General features: G+C 39.6%; 1 protein-coding gene across 1 annotated transcript in view; it reads right to left on the bottom strand.

Moving 5' to 3' along the window:
• Positions 1–284: 284 nt before the first annotated feature.
• LOC135496363 (guanine nucleotide-binding protein G(o) subunit alpha) overlaps positions 285–16139 on the bottom strand; it is a 30783-nt gene continuing 14928 nt past the window's right edge. Inside the window, exons 4-8 of the mRNA XM_064785652.1 lie at positions 10909–11069; positions 8503–8631; positions 7225–7354; positions 6724–6877; positions 285–6457 (exon numbers count right to left, since the gene is read on the bottom strand). Coding sequence (XP_064641722.1) covers positions 6270–6457; positions 6724–6877; positions 7225–7354; positions 8503–8631; positions 10909–11069 — 762 coding nt within the window. The 3' untranslated portion in view covers positions 285–6269. The remainder of the gene's footprint in view (positions 6458–6723; positions 6878–7224; positions 7355–8502; positions 8632–10908; positions 11070–16139) is intronic.

Below are 16139 nucleotides of genomic sequence, written 5' to 3'. Positions count from 1 at the left end.
GTCATGAACCAAGACTGTGGCATTATGTTGATGAGCTACACCCATTATGCGACGCTGACATCTGGTGTCAATGGCCTCAACTACAGAAGGCTTGGTGCACGCATATACATCTGATGGTGCATTTAACTCCGAAAGGGGCCCAGAGATTCTGTCAGCTTAGCATAGACACCATTATGATAGTCAGTTCAATCAAGACCTAAGATTATTGACAGACAGGTTTACAGAATTGTCCGGCAGACCACATAGGCCTACAAATACTTTACACCAACATCGAGACAAAAAAATCAAACGCTAAAGGTTTTATTTCAAGTTTAATGTTTCAACAAGAAACCACAACACTGAACATTGTACAGTATGTCTGATGCAGCCCCAAGATGAGACTACATCAATCAAGCACTACCAGCTACCTATGACCACTAGAAGGCTAGAAAAGAACGTGCCATGTTCTCTTTGGGCCAGAAACGTTGTGACACTGTACAGGCTTAACTGGATACACAATAACTGGTTACACAAATTGGCCGTATCTGGCAAAAATGCATTTACAAATTTCGTCTACCTAGCAACTAAGAATTTAAAGAGATATCAGCTTTGTCTGAAGGACGTCGTCACCATGGTAACAGTTTTTATTACCATTGGTAACAAGCAGTCACCGATGGCAACCATTTTCATCACCGGCAACTATTTGCTACCATTGGAAATTGCTCAACCATTGGCAACCAGTAGTCAACCTTTGGCAACCTTTTAGTCACTTTTAGTCACTTTCTTCACCACTGACAAGCATAAGCCGCCACTGGCAACTGCAACTCCTTTGACAACCACTGGTTGCCACTGGCAACTGTTTGTCACTAACCACTAGTTGCTAAGGGCACAATAAGTTTGAATTCGTAACCGTTTGTAACTGCCAGTGACCATTGGTCATCAGTAATCACAAAATTCAACAACTAGCAAGTTCTTGTTGCTACCCGTTGCTAGTAGCAATCTGATTGCAAGTGCAGAAAAGTTGCTTGTTGCCACGGCAACCAGAGTTGGCAGAGGACGCACAAAATGCTCGGCAGACTTTTATAAAAGAGGACACCAGGATCTGAACAAAATAGTCATCATAACATCTATATTCCAACACGCGGTAGTATACACTGCATATTCAGGAGACTTCCCTGAATAAATAAATTACTAGCTTTCCTTACTAAGAACATCATCGATAGAAGACGGATAAAAAATAATTTACTCACACATTATTTAACTATGCAATTGCTACTACCTGAAAATTTAAACTAAATGTTACAAGAATAATGTTGTTCTATCTGAGTTTTGAGTATTAAATATTAAAAGGACTACATCATATACATATACCAGAGCTGGTCATATTTTGTCTATTCTTAGTAGTAGTACACAATTAACCCTTTGAGGAATGAGGGGCAGAAAAATTGTGAAAATTTTGAAATATTCCAAGTCCAGACCAATTGGGGTGGTATAATCCATTTTATTCTAATTAGATCAATAGACCTGTATGTTTTGCAATCAAAATGCTTTCTAATTAGATCGACCTTGATAAAATACGGTTCAGAAACAGAAGAGGGAATTTGATAAATCGCGGATGATTTGGACTTGGGTACTTCCGTTAGTGTTCTCAACGGTTCATCTCCACCAAAAATCGCATAAACGCTTGCAGAACATGCAATGTATTTTGGTTCCCGCCAGGTGAAATGAATTTTATTCAGGAACATGCCTTTCTTCCTGAAAGGGTCAATAAAGCGAAAGGTATTTGCAATTTTTGACATGAGGTGATCCTACATTTTCAGAAGGACGAAGGTTGCCATGGCGATACAAAACGTAGAATCTAGCTTCGTCCGATGCCCTATAAGCATTCGCCGATTCGACTCCCAGACACGATGCATGCAAATAAGTATATAGTACGACATAATCCCTTTATTTCATGTGGTTTCCCCTTAAAATCATTACGCTTCCAATCAAGTTCATCACGATACAGAATGTCCCAAAAACGTTGCCCGAAATCTTTTGAAGCATGCAAGAGAAAATGAAGTGGAAATACTAATCTTGAATATATAGCCATATAAATGCCATCCGGGATACAAAAGTATATATATACCATCATCTAGACTAACTGGAAAATCTTTGCGACCAGCACTGCCTGAAGGATACACGTTGCATTTATGACTTTTCTGAGTTACTTCATTTATGTTTAGAGATGTTTAGAGAAAGACCACTACAGCTATGAAATACAGCAAACAATATGCTCCTTCGAATACCACTTCAATTAAGTAACCTATGTAAGGACAAGGTTTTCTCAGCTATAAACTAAGCGTGATGTATTTCGAAATCAGTATCTCAGTCAATCCTTCAGAGATTGTCATTTATCATACCTAAAAGGTAATTGTGTGAGGAATCATCCGATACTAATAACACACTTAAATTTTTTTGTACACGTGGACCCTTTTGCCAGAGCTGGTCACATTACAGGATTGTTCATCAAGTCATTGGCTATTTCTGGGGACACCCTGTAGAACTCCAAAATTACAGGTTTCATGTCAATACACTTTGGCAGTTATTTCTTATCATTGGCATACTAGCTCACATGGCCACATGAAAACAAGGGGTTAAGTGGTAATTTTGATTTTATCCCTCCAATGGAGATACACATATAGTTTGTAATGAATTTCCGGCCTTCTTCAACTCTTACATCACCCAAGAGAAGACGGTCCACATAGCCGAGGAATAACCTGTCAAAAATGATAATTATCGATAAAAAGACACTGTAATAAGTTCCAACTTTTGTGCTTTAAAAGGCCACATCTGTTCAAACTTTGAAATCTGATTTGAGATTTTCTTATTGTGTACCGTCAAAAGGCATCAAATTATCAACAGCATTCGAGTTCATTTCCATATCATGAAAACCCTGAGTTCTAAAAGCCAAAAGAGAGGCCCGAGTCTCATTCCCACATGTATATAGCAGGTTTACTCCACGGTTATATGGAAAATCGTACTTGGCTATTCAACAGCTATATGGAGAACCATGCTTCGTTACTCCCCGGCTATATGGAGAACTGTAGTCGTCTTATTGGGAAGCTATATGGAGAACCATGCCTTACTCCATGCCTATATGGAGAACTGTTCCCATCTTACTGGGAGGCTATTCCACGGCTATATGGATGACTAGAACCATCAGGGTGTAGCTGAGACAATTGCATTATGAACAGGGCTCAGTCCTTTGCATTACAACAGCAACACCTCTAACTGAGCAAATTGCACATGGCCCGTCCAACACTAGATATACATCTACAGGATGTACCGAAAAAAACTATTATGAAATAGTACACCAAATTCATTGAAATAAGCATAGAATTTATAGCATATCATGTAAGTTTTGTTGGCCTTCCTTTAATACGGTTAGCTTTCACTCCATCCTAGATCCACCCATCGCTTCCATTGCAAAGCAGTTTTTCATTTTCATAAATAAATAAATTACAATTAACAGAGAGGTGCAAGTGCAGACAGTGCCTATACAGCGGGTATTCAATAATTCTTTATCAAACGTCTCATTAGCTGACAATGTCTTTGTCACTGATACACCCTGTAGACGCCTGTTGAATGGAAAGGACTGTAAAGATACATATATCATATACATACACTAAAATCAGCTTAAAGGGAATACCCCGCAAAAATGTGTAGTCCTTTAATTTCCTGTTTTAACGAGCACAAAGATACATTTGCGAGATATTCCCTTTAAACTGAAGACCTTTATCGAAGACTGAAGTCAGACATTCACAAAACATTTCATGAAACTTTAAGCACAGTATAAAGCATGTCATTCTGAACTTCCCCGCGCCGGAACTGCAAAAGATTTTTGTCATAAAACAAGACAAGATCAAGATTGTTTCAGAGCTGATGTCATTCAAAAGAACATCCTTTGAAACTTTCGAAGTTTCAGAACTATTTTTTGAATCATCCAACCCTCCCAATTGTACCAATACATTTTAAAGGCCAAAAAGTAATTTCACTGAATTCAATATTTTTACCAAAATAACCCTGGTTCCCAGTTGGGAAAAGACAATTTTGTTCTGCCTTACAGGTAGACAGGCAGACGTCAGCTACTCCCGGCCAGGGCAGGCCCTTGGGCCTCTTGTCTTGTTTTGCTCCACAATAATCTTCCCAGTCCAAACTAGATTAAATTGCCCCCAAATGAACTAATAAACATATACTTTCATTTATAAATAAGTTTGTATCTTCTGTGCCACCGACATAATGCCAATCTTAAGGCTGCCGCACACGGTGACAAAAATCCTGGTACATGTATAAACATTCCCTTGACTTAAATTACCATTGAAAATGTTGCCTCAACTTTTCACATTTTAACAACAAAGGACACTTTCGTCGCAATGACGATTGCGACTGTGTTAATCGCCTGTGTGCAGCAGCCTTTAGCGCCCATTCGTTGCAACAAAGAAAGAGATGGTAATTCATTTTGTAACTTCTGATGCATAGGCTTTATGGCCGTTGAAACCTAGGGCTGTTAACTACCACATAAACAGCGCCTGATCCGTACATGCAGAACGTTGATATATCCGACAGTCGAGCTCAGTGCAGTCTTGATAGAAAAGCATATGTTATAATAACAAACATACATGTTATATAATAGTGAAGATGATATGTCAGGTTTTTGGCAAACCTAGTTTTTGTATAAATTACTTGCAGTTAATGATACGTACATTATTTTTAGGTTATTTCATTTTTTTAATATAAATAACATCATGATTGACTGTCCATTTCTCCAGGGTGTGCTCCGTTGCGAAGCCATCTCAACATGTGTCGATCGAACCCTCCTCTGAACACGCCCAGAAACAAACGCACTATAAGGCAGGGTTAGGCAAAAAATATACCTGTTTCTGATAAGAGCACAACTCATAATTTGTTGCAGCAACTTAAGTGGATCTTTTTTCTCGAAATTTGGTTTAACCAGCACTTGTGCATGTTAACATAAGAAATATTTGACTATTTGAGTAGTTTATCCATTCCAATGGTGATTTCTATATACTACACATAAGAAGGAACTGATATCTTGGAATATTTGATCAAGATGTAAACTGACTGAAAAATCCATAGTTGATGCATATAAGGAAATTAACCCTCACCAATCAGAATCAGGCGAATATTTTTTCGTCCTACATAAGACAAGGCCTGGTAGTTTCTCAAATCTTCGAGGGGAAACACGAACAATGGTCCCACGCTCATCACGCAAAGCACAACACAGTGTGCATGCAGTTCTAGCCTACAGTCAGAAAAGGACAGAGATCCATCCGAAAACTTGGATGAAATAACATCCGAAATGTGCCGAGACATTTTCATGTGAATTTTCTCAAAATGTCAAAGTTTTTTCTTGTAAGATCCTCTTCAACCTCCTCGGGATGAATTCACACCCACATAAATTGATGGATGTCCATTTTATTTTGGTTGGTCCACAACATTGTGTTTAGTCCATGCCAGCCTTAGTTTGACTGGCCATGTGCGCACGTTATATACAGGTGTCTATCTTATTAACACAATTTGCCAAATTTGAGACATTACAGTTGCAGAACTGAGAAGCTGAGATGTATGAAGCGAAACCAATTTAGTACACTCTCAATTTGGATGGAAAATCACCCAAAATATCTAGATGGCTAACCATCGTTTTTCTGACCGATAAGTATTCAACATGAGCCTCATATGAGTTGTTCAGTATCATTCAGTTCAGTATACATAGCTTGGACTAGTAATACACTTTCATATATATAAATTAACACTATATTTAAAATCTTGCATTTCAGCTTTGTTATTCGATTGGTCAAGCTGACACATTTACATATTTTTGAACTAAGATTTCCTTAAAAAATACAGAGTTTCCATTTTTGGCGCCTGCAGCCATCGAAAAGTTATCTTACCGCTAAGTACTGTTGGTGTGGCGACAAGACAAATGCGCGGATAGAGCGAGAAAAAACCAACCAGATTTTTACAATTATGGTAAGAAACTCTTTTGATGGATAAGTATGATAGGCGACGTTACTAGTCTCAAGATAACCAGTCCTAGTCGTTGCCCGAAGATTCACATACGCTAAATAAAAACTCCACTACTGACTAGGCCGTCTTTAATTGTTTGTGCTTCACCATACTTGACGCGTAATCGCGGAAAGAGAATTTCAATGTTCTGAATTTTAGCCAATCGGTCGAGGCGATTGACTCACACAGTCTCACTCATGCAGGCAACATGCTGAATTTGTTTAATATAAGCCGCAGCCTCGTAAGTTGTTTGCTATGATGACATCCGTTACGGCGTCAAAAACGAATTGGATGTTGTTGGTATCAGTGGCACAAGTTTGGTGGCAGTAAATCTCCTTAGCCGTACTTTTGTTCTTCGCTTCAAATTGAAGCTGGATGTACGCAGCTGCTTCTTCGTATGTCTGTTTGCCTGCAACGCGAGACGAGAGAACGTTAGTTTTAATACAAGCTCCCAAAAGCCAGAGAGAGCACAACAGTCCAAATCACAAATGACGTCCGTCCTGCTTTGCGTCAGTGATGTGCCAAGTTGTGCATCAATGACGGACCAGTGACGCGCATATCGCTCTATGTTTCGCGTACACTACGTGCAACCTAGGTGCGACCTATGTGCAACTTACGCGCGACCTATGCACTGGGTAGTACCAGTACAGTCTGTACCTAAAGTACTTCACTCACCTGTGTATTCTGCAAAACATATTGTAAGTGGTGATTTCTTTATTTTCTCCTCAAATAGATCTTTTTTGTTGAGGAAGAGAATTATAGAAGTGTCTGTGAACCACTTGTTGTTACAAATTGAATCAAATAGTTTCAGACTCTCTTGCATGCGATTCTGAAATGAAGGAAGAAATAGGTCAGCGTAAACATCACGCAATAAACAATCAAACAGGTATGTGATTACAATGCGCAATATACAATAGGTTAGCGATTACGTCCACCAGTATCATGCTACAGACTATTTACAAGTTCCCGAACTTCATGTACTGGGCTAGCCCAAATAGGGCATCGAAAGAGGTGTGAGACAAGTTTACTCACCACGAAATCAACACCCATGGTAGATCTTGTACAGCGTACTTTAAACACGTGAAAACATCATCGAGATGTGTCTGACACAGCCCGATGTCGTCGCAAATACTGCACGTGACAAGGCATGTTACTTGTGACTGGTACTGTACTTACTGTTGTTTCATCTTCATGTAACACTTGGTCATATTCACTCATTGCTACACAGAAAATAATTGCTGTAACATCTTCAAAACAGTGAATCCACTTTTTACGTTCTGACCTCTGACCTCCCACGTCAAATAATCTGAAAAGAGACGAGAAAATGAGTAACCTGTATTCGACACAAGGTGGTAAGCTTGACACCAAGAAACTACAGCGTGAAGTTAGAATCTGACTGGCTATCAAATTTGATGATATATCAATAGTTGATGTCACACTGTCATCAATCACTAATTAACAATTAACTAATTAGCCCGAATATGTGATTCTCATGATATGCTTGACTGCGTTGCTTTATTGAAACACCCTAGGCACACAGATCATCGCTTTTTTGACTTATTGATATCTACTTGATAAATGTCAACATAACCTGAACCAAAATTTTAGTACAATTGTAGCATATAATGTTAATTGATTTCAGTTCGGTTAGCGTGGAAAATCTCTATCATGCTATATGTAAAGCATAATGCAATATGAGGTCGCGCAGTGCAGGACATCGATTAATGACAAGTCCAAAACATTCATATATTTGCTCTACATCCCATCAAGCTTTTTCATTAGGGGGAAGTCAGTTCTGCCCGTTTCTATAATGTCACAGACTCCCAAATGTTATTATTATTATTATATATTTGAAAGCTAACTTAGAAACTAAAACATCATATATTGCTGTGTTCTTGGATCTGGCTGTTCCTATAATGTCAAAAACTGCCAAAGGTAGCCATTTTCTAATGAAATCACTATCTAGTTATTCGATATTTAATAGCCCATCAAAAAACAAAACATCATATATTTCTGTCCTCCGGTTCAGTGAATAAGCTGCATTATTGACGACAGGAAACAATCTGGATAATCCCTTGATCGATAATCCATTAGACACATTTAGACACTATCACAACCAGGCTGCCATCATTAGTGATGTGACTTTTCACACCCCAAAAAAAGAACTCTTGCAAATAAAGGACTACTGTCCTTTATAACTGGTATACCTGCCCAAGAGAAGCAACTGCATGCCTAAGTGTTCTGCTCAAGGACACTGAATCAGATGTGATTCTACTAGGAGTTGAACCCATAACCTTTGGGTTATGCACGCAGCACAAAACCATATTCCACTGATTCAAGTCAGTTCTTTTGGGGAATCACAACCTTACTGGTCGATGTCACAAGTTCAAAGAAGACTCCAAGTGGGGATGGAAGAGAGGAAAAGGGTCGGACAGAGAATCTCTATTTACTTACTTGAAATTTAAATTCTTAAATGAGAAGTGTACTTCTACAATACCAGTGGTCTTTACTCTTGTTCTAAGTATATCCTGCTCGGTTGGCATGTAGTCTTTAGCTCCTAAACGATCAAGGTCATCTAAAAAGCTGTGAGATAAGAAATATGCAAATTAGACAATAGAAAATCGTGTCAAAGGCGAAAAGATGTACAACACAACTGAGCTTTTATCTCTCTGTGTAAAAACAACACCATGAGCAGAAATTGTCTTTCTGGAATTTGGGAATTACCGGACATTTTTATAGCGGGACGTCGGGACAGATATTACCCCCTCCCCCTCCTCACTGTATAGGACAGGGGAAAAGGTACACTGAACAAGTGCCAGAGAAACCAGCATTCATTCAGGGAGATTAAGTGCTAAATCAAAGGAGACAGACAACCAAACTAACCCCGTCATGACTAGCTCTTGCTCTCCTGTTTACTAGTCTGGGATTTGTGCCTGCCCTAGACAAATCACCGCCGCGGCTTTCCTCCGACAGCCTACACTGGAGCCATAGTACACTTCTACCTGTAGACTCTGGCTTGTAAAAATCAATAACACTGCCAGACCTACACAGAAAGGTATAGTCGTAGCCTATGTACATTTCATCCGTGGTAACGCCATTCACAACGGAGCAAGCGAACTGGGCGGGTTTATAGCCGTGCTTCCGAGTTACTGCTGGCGTACTTGGGCAGCATATGGAGCTGTAGGGAAGCTTGGATAGTAGCAGGGAAGCAGTTCAGTGACACTGTTACCTAGACAGGTGCTTTCAAGGATGTGACAGTGCACAGCGTGAAAAAAATGCAGAAACGTTTTCCATATGGAAACCTTGTCCTTAGAAATGCCCCCACTTGCCAAATATACCCCCAAAATGCTTATTATTGGTTTGAAAAAAAAAATTTAAAGTTTTACAGAGAGCTGCAGCATAAATCTTTCCATTTCTGCGGTCAACTTAAACCCTTTTTAGGAGAAAAATAACGGACATCCTCCAGAAAACTGGAAATGTCACATCCCTGTGCTCAACACTCCAGCTTTCAGCAGACGACATCCTCTCAACGCATTTTCTCGTAGCTCTCAATATTCTGCCACCGTTTCGGAAAATATTTGAACAAAAAGATGGACTGATTAACAACCTGAACAATGTTTCTTCATTCTTCTAAAATATTTCGTCAGATTGAGCAGACGATACTACCAAACGTTCAACACAAACACCTCAAAAACCTCAAAAGGAAAAACCGTCATGTGAATCGAAGCACTCGATAGCAGTGGTAATCCACCTTCCTCTGCTATTGTAATCATGCAAACAGACGTCATTCAGCTTGCGATAGGTTGCAGCGATGACGTCATTTCAGCATCCCAGAAAGCTGTTAATATCAAGGGGCTCCAGCAACAGATGTGGTGCTGCATCTAGCAGGATAATAAAGGGAGGCTACGGCTGGGTTGATTTAGGTTTACTAACAGGCCGAAATGTGTTTCAGCTGTCTCAGGTTTGTAGATTTGGTACTATTCATGATTGTACAAGGACTTTTTATCACCGATATTCCCTAACTGTTCATACTGGTTACCAGGGGATACCATTTTGCTCCTTATGTCCCTTTCAACCAAGAAACATGTCATCTCATAGAAACAGTTTGTGAGGTGACAAGGACCGCTTTCACCCCCTATAGAATTTGAAACCCACCCTTCACCTTCTGGTAAAAACGAAGGAAAAGGAGTGTTTTCATCAAGGTGTGATCTTCGTAACTTCACAGGATTGAGTTCACTCCAGAACTCCTCTACTAGTTTACACCATGGGCTCACACCAGGGTCTGGGGCAAACCTTTACCAACCTCCCGTGAGACCAACCAAGAGCTAGCTGGGACTCTTTAGCCAACGTTACCATGAGAGCTGCAAAGAGATGGCTGGGACATCTTTACCAATTCAACCAAGAGCTAGCTGGGATACTTTTACCATTTTACAATATTATGCTACCAAATGTTCTTGGCCAATAGCGTAACTCGATTCACATCATGTGATTTCAAGTCATCACATCGTATCGGATCCAAAAAAGCAATAACGGATCCAAAAAAATGTCGTAACGGATCCTAAAAGGTTTTAATCCAATCAAAATGAAGTTTACAAATGATCTTGGATGGTCGTCGTTGATTTCTTTGCCAAGACATTTGGTTGCATAATATAGCAAATAGTGGATGTTTAAGCCTCGTCCGCCATGACATAAGCCTCGTCCGCCATGACATTTCTTCGTCCATCAAAATTCCATATCGGACTCCCAAACATCCACTATTTGTATAATGAGGCCAACCAAGAGGTAGCTGGGGTACTGTTAACAACTTTACCATGAGCTAGGCCAAGTCAAATGCAGCACTTATGACAAAAAATCACTTACTATTTTGCTGAGTCATTCAGTTGGTATTCATTGGATCTACCAAAACATTCTTGTACCCCACTATCTGCCCAAAGCCTCTTCATGGCGGCCAGCAGTTCCTCCGAGAATGGTTCCGTGTCCTCCATCCTTGCTATCACATCTAACACCATTTTCGCATCAGACTGAAATGATACAGTAAATAACATGATATGCCATAATTGTGCACTTGTGCAAAGCACTTTACAGCAAAGTGACATACTTTATCGTTTTTTCTTTACTTTGCTGTCACACCTTGAGCAAAGCATTGCTGGAATGAGAAAACAAAACACCATTTTCACATCAGGCTAGAAAGACACAGAAAAACATTGGTCATCATTGTTTTAAACTTGGGAAAAGCACTTGACTGGAACCATAAGCTGCAGAGAGAAAGAATGTATTAATTTTTTGCCTTTCTTTGGTTGGACTGAAAATGACTGACATTTCGAGTGTATCTTTTATCAATAGATTTCCTAGTTTGGCTGTAGGCTACGCGAGGCCTTTGAGATGTTATTGCAAACAGGATCCACCCCTGTAAATACAGCCTTTCCCCAGACCAGGCCAAATAAAACCACTGACAATATAATTAGATGATTGGGCATGATCATCAAATGTCATTATTACATAAAATACACAGAAACTGTATTACTATATCATCATAAAGCGCTGTGGCTATCAGGATGTATGTATATGGCCTGCATCCGTTCCAATAATGGCTGCAGTTTTGTCTATTTGCATTCTGTTCAGTGCCATATGGTCGTCTGTGCCGATGGATTCTTGTCGTTTACTTCTGTTGGTAAACATATTGGTGAACAACAACAAACAGCATCAGGTCCTTTATCAACAAAATAAACAAAACATTCTTTTCAGTGCTTTACAATGAACAACATTCTCAAAGCGCTTTAAATTTATGCAGTGGTCAATACAAACTCTGTACCCTCCCCCACCCTTGTTCAGGCGCTCCAAATTCGAGCGACACCTAAGATTATTCTGGTCGTACATCATCACCCAGGATGTAGGAACTGGCAATGTAGGGTTAGGTTGCTTGCTCAAGGACACTGAGATGATCGTAACTCCACTGATGCTTCTGTGAGTTGCATCCACAACCTTTATTTCTGATGATGAGCCCAAACACTATTAATCACAACGCAATTATCTCTATTATCTGTGTTATGAAGTTTATGCTACAGTTCGATTATAACTTTTTTTCGTAAAGTGCATCAATTCGATTGTAGTATTGTTTGAAGGCATTGTTCACGCCCACTTCCCCACCTACTTCAGCCAAATAAAAGAATTCAAAGCAGAACTTAAATACTATCATATGAGCCAGAGCTGGGTTGATAATCAATTAGAACCAACCTTTAGAAAATGTCTCTTTATCTTCTCTATGTTCCATTTCACAGGACATTCTGTTGCCTCCTAATGTCAGGTTTAACCAGAAGGGCAACTTGGATCTAGTTCAATTACTCATTCACACCACCAGGGATGTGACACTGCCTCAGGAAAAAGAGTGAAAAAAAACTCATGCTAAAATGCTGTCCTTAGAATTGCCCTAACTTGCAAGATATGCCTCAAAAGAGATTATCTTTTGTCCAATTTCGAAAATTCAAAGCGCTTTTCAACATATTTTCAACATGCTTTTGTTGGTTATTTCAAAGTGGGGAAAGACCAACGAGCCTAGGAAGCCAGAACAGCCAATTTATCACAACAGTCCACATCAGTTCGTGATATTGTTATTCAAAACTTTTATCGACTACAAGTCCAGCTCAAAATTCAAATGAAAAATATCAGATTCATCCAATCGCACTTTGGCAGACTCTAGGTACTTTAAAAGGATCTGACCTTTAACATTTCACTTTGAGCTGATAAATACTAACAACAGCCTGTAATTTTGTCAAAAAACATATCAATCTGGCAAGAACTGACTTCTGTAGATGTATTCTTTGTGAAAAGCACAACTATTTTTGTCTCGACAAAGTGATATAGGCCACATGATCGGACTTCTGATGTGTTTTTTGCCAGACGATAATCGACCATGTTGAAGTTTTGCTATGAAGTAGACACCTAGGAAAAACTAAAATAAGTTTTGCAGAGGTCCATGCACAATGGATGAGCAAGGTTGTGTCCAAAAGTATTTTCTCGTGGCACAGGTAAAAAAAGAAACAGTGCTGTTGTTCACTCATTTTGCATGTGAAACAACTGAAATTAGCAACATAGTATATCATTATCAATCTACACAACAGCATTATTGAAAGATATACAAATATATACCAAGTTTCAGCTAAGTTGCATTCATGATAACTGCCTTAAGGCATTGCGTACCACATTTCCTGTCAGCAGATGAAATACGAATAGCAGTCACTCCTGTAAAAGAGTCTTCACCTAAATGATTTAAAACTCCTTGCTATTTCAATAGAAGTGATAACAATATCATCAGCAACCTTTTTTCTCTGTGACTATCTAAACAGTGATACAAAGCCAGACGAAGCATGCCAATACATACACCCACCTCCCTACACAGATGTACACATGTTACTTCCGCGTGTGAAAACCACACTTCCCAATCTCCTGCCAGGTCTCCAGGCATCCATGATAATTAAATCCAGCATCGCCTGCAGTAACCATTAATACTGTACAAAATACACCACTCACATTCTCTCGCAGTGTCAATATCATTTGGAAACAATCCCAGACCATTTACATCGGTAGTTCTATGCATTTTGTGCCTAATGGCTGATCTGTATCATAAAATGGATCCTGCCGAACCCAGCCCAATCGCCTGCATAATATATGTCACATTTTCCTACAACCCATCTAGGTCAATATTCCTTGAACAAAAACATGACAATGGATCAGACAGGATCTTGCCTCAATTACTTCAATATTGTTGCATTCATGAATATGCATGACCTACGGTCGACGTTTACATGAATAAACATAATTTCTAATTAAAAATCATACGCGACAATCGATGACACAGCATAACGGCCAGATTCATCAAAGGCGTTCACTGAAAATGTATCTGAATCACAAAAACAAACATTGACCAAACAACAAAAATACTGTCTAAGGTTATTCTGAAAGCAGGTCACAGTGATAAAAAATTGCTTGTGTGCATGGCGTTTTACAAGCCCTGCAGACGCCATGAACAGAATCAGTTCTGAACATCGTAGTATAAAGATTAGTAACGTAAAAGAAAGATGTTTTGAATTTATAGTAAGTAATACAATCTTCAAATACAGGGTTTCCCAAGAAAAAACTACAACTACACCTTGCATGACAGATTGTCCCTTTCCAAGAAGCAACTGTGACCTTTGAAATTTCCGGATGTTAGTTGCCACGAACATGATGAAGTAATTAATCAACGCACAACTCCAATAGCACAATATGACAGCAAAGAACGTTCATGAAAATCACAATGTTTTGTAGGTCTGGTTTGAAATGGGAGTAAAAACAACTTATCATGTCATGCTCTTCATAGAAAATTGATTACATCTGTGAATTAATCGCACTATTGTTGTCATATACACATTATTTTGCATTTTTTTCCTTCTGTTGGCATGCGAATGTGACAGCTGTGTACAAAACGTTTTGCAAAATTTATGTCCTTCCATATATGGATTGTTTTCGACATGAATTTAAGGGCCGCCCTGTACATTTCATGAATGCAATGTACCAACTCCTGACGGGTCATTTGGCTGAGGTGGTCATAGACTTTTTCTTCTTCTCTTGCCTGAAGATCTCATTCTCCGTGGTATACTTCCCAGAATAGACTTGTGAGCATTTGTGTGCCACTACGTTTGGGTGCAAATTGTTTTTTTCATCAAGTGACTCCATCTTCAGGCAGGAAGAGGAGTCCATCTAAAGCTAGTCCATTTGGATTAGGTCTTTCGTTTTTACTGGCATTGGGACCAGGTATCAGTATCAATATTGGGCCAGTGTAATGTACGTAGGAGGAAACCGGAGACCCAACAGGAAAAATATGCTGTCGAAAAATTTTTTTTATCACAATTGGGACCGACCGAGAATCAAACCCGGGACCTCCGAAGTGACAGGCGACTGTTGTTTCCAAAGTACCACTCCGACGTCCCAACGATCTCATACGACAGGGAGTTGGTGGTTGACAGAGGATGATGGGCACTGGGAAAATACTCGAAATATTGAAACAATAGCTTCAGCGGACGATTAGCGGAAACAAAAATAGGCTGGGTGACATTTTTCGACACACCTCATGCAGCAAAACCCCACTTCATGTGGGACTGGGAGTGACTGCTCTTGCATCCTCCATCAAGGAGTCCAATCCCTGCGTCTGCCATCCTTGAGTTGCTGCATACCAACCCCCACAGCTTCTGTCACCACACCTCCCCTCATCCCAATGCCCCCATCCAAGGACCTCAAGAATTACCCAATACAATTGATGACTTCCATAAGTTGTTAATTTCAAAAAGTTAAGCCGTATCTATGGAAACCGTCTGATTAATTGTGGACTAGCTTAATACGGTCGGATAATTCTTAATGAGGAGACACTTGTTCTCACCATTTGAGTGATATCGGATCTGTTCACAAACAGTATATTTTTAAAATCCAGTCAGGCCCGAAGTTCGTTACCATAATTTCTCCCAAAACAAAAGTACAGTGCGGCTCTGTCTCTTTAGCTACAGGCCTGCCTCCACATAAGAATTTCACAACATGTTTCATACACATTAGGGCGTGCAGTTGTCGCAGAAAAAACAAGCACCTCTCCTATGATATGTGACACAACACACTTATGTGGAGATATCATATTCAAGCGGTAATGCTGAGGAATTTTCTACATTTGACCGTTCTCAAGATTAGATATGTGCAAACAAATGATTTAGAACAATTGAGGTATTCAACCCACTCTAGTACACACACCAATTACGAGAAAATTTACAAAAAAATCTGAACCGACAGGTCTGAGCAATACACATCGAGTGACACACAGTATACTCTACAGTGTACTACATCATTGCTATACTATAACAACCAGCCCAGCCAGCTCCGAAGTCTATTCATCTATTTCCATAGCAACCAATAAAATCTATGCGAGAGGACCTTAAGCTTGAATCCCTCCAGTGCTGAGAGGAGCAACTAAATCCGCCCAAGAGAGGTATCGATATAAATGCAGGGGGAGTGGTGGTAAAACATTAACGTTAGGATGTCTATAACCAGCCGAGTCCGATGACTTTTTTAGG

The sequence above is a fragment of the Lineus longissimus genome, chromosome 11 (assembly GCF_910592395.1).
Source record: "Lineus longissimus chromosome 11, tnLinLong1.2, whole genome shotgun sequence".
In the NCBI taxonomy this organism is placed as follows: domain Eukaryota; kingdom Metazoa; phylum Nemertea; class Pilidiophora; order Heteronemertea; family Lineidae; genus Lineus; species Lineus longissimus.
This window is presented reverse-complemented; position numbering and strand designations above follow the sequence as displayed.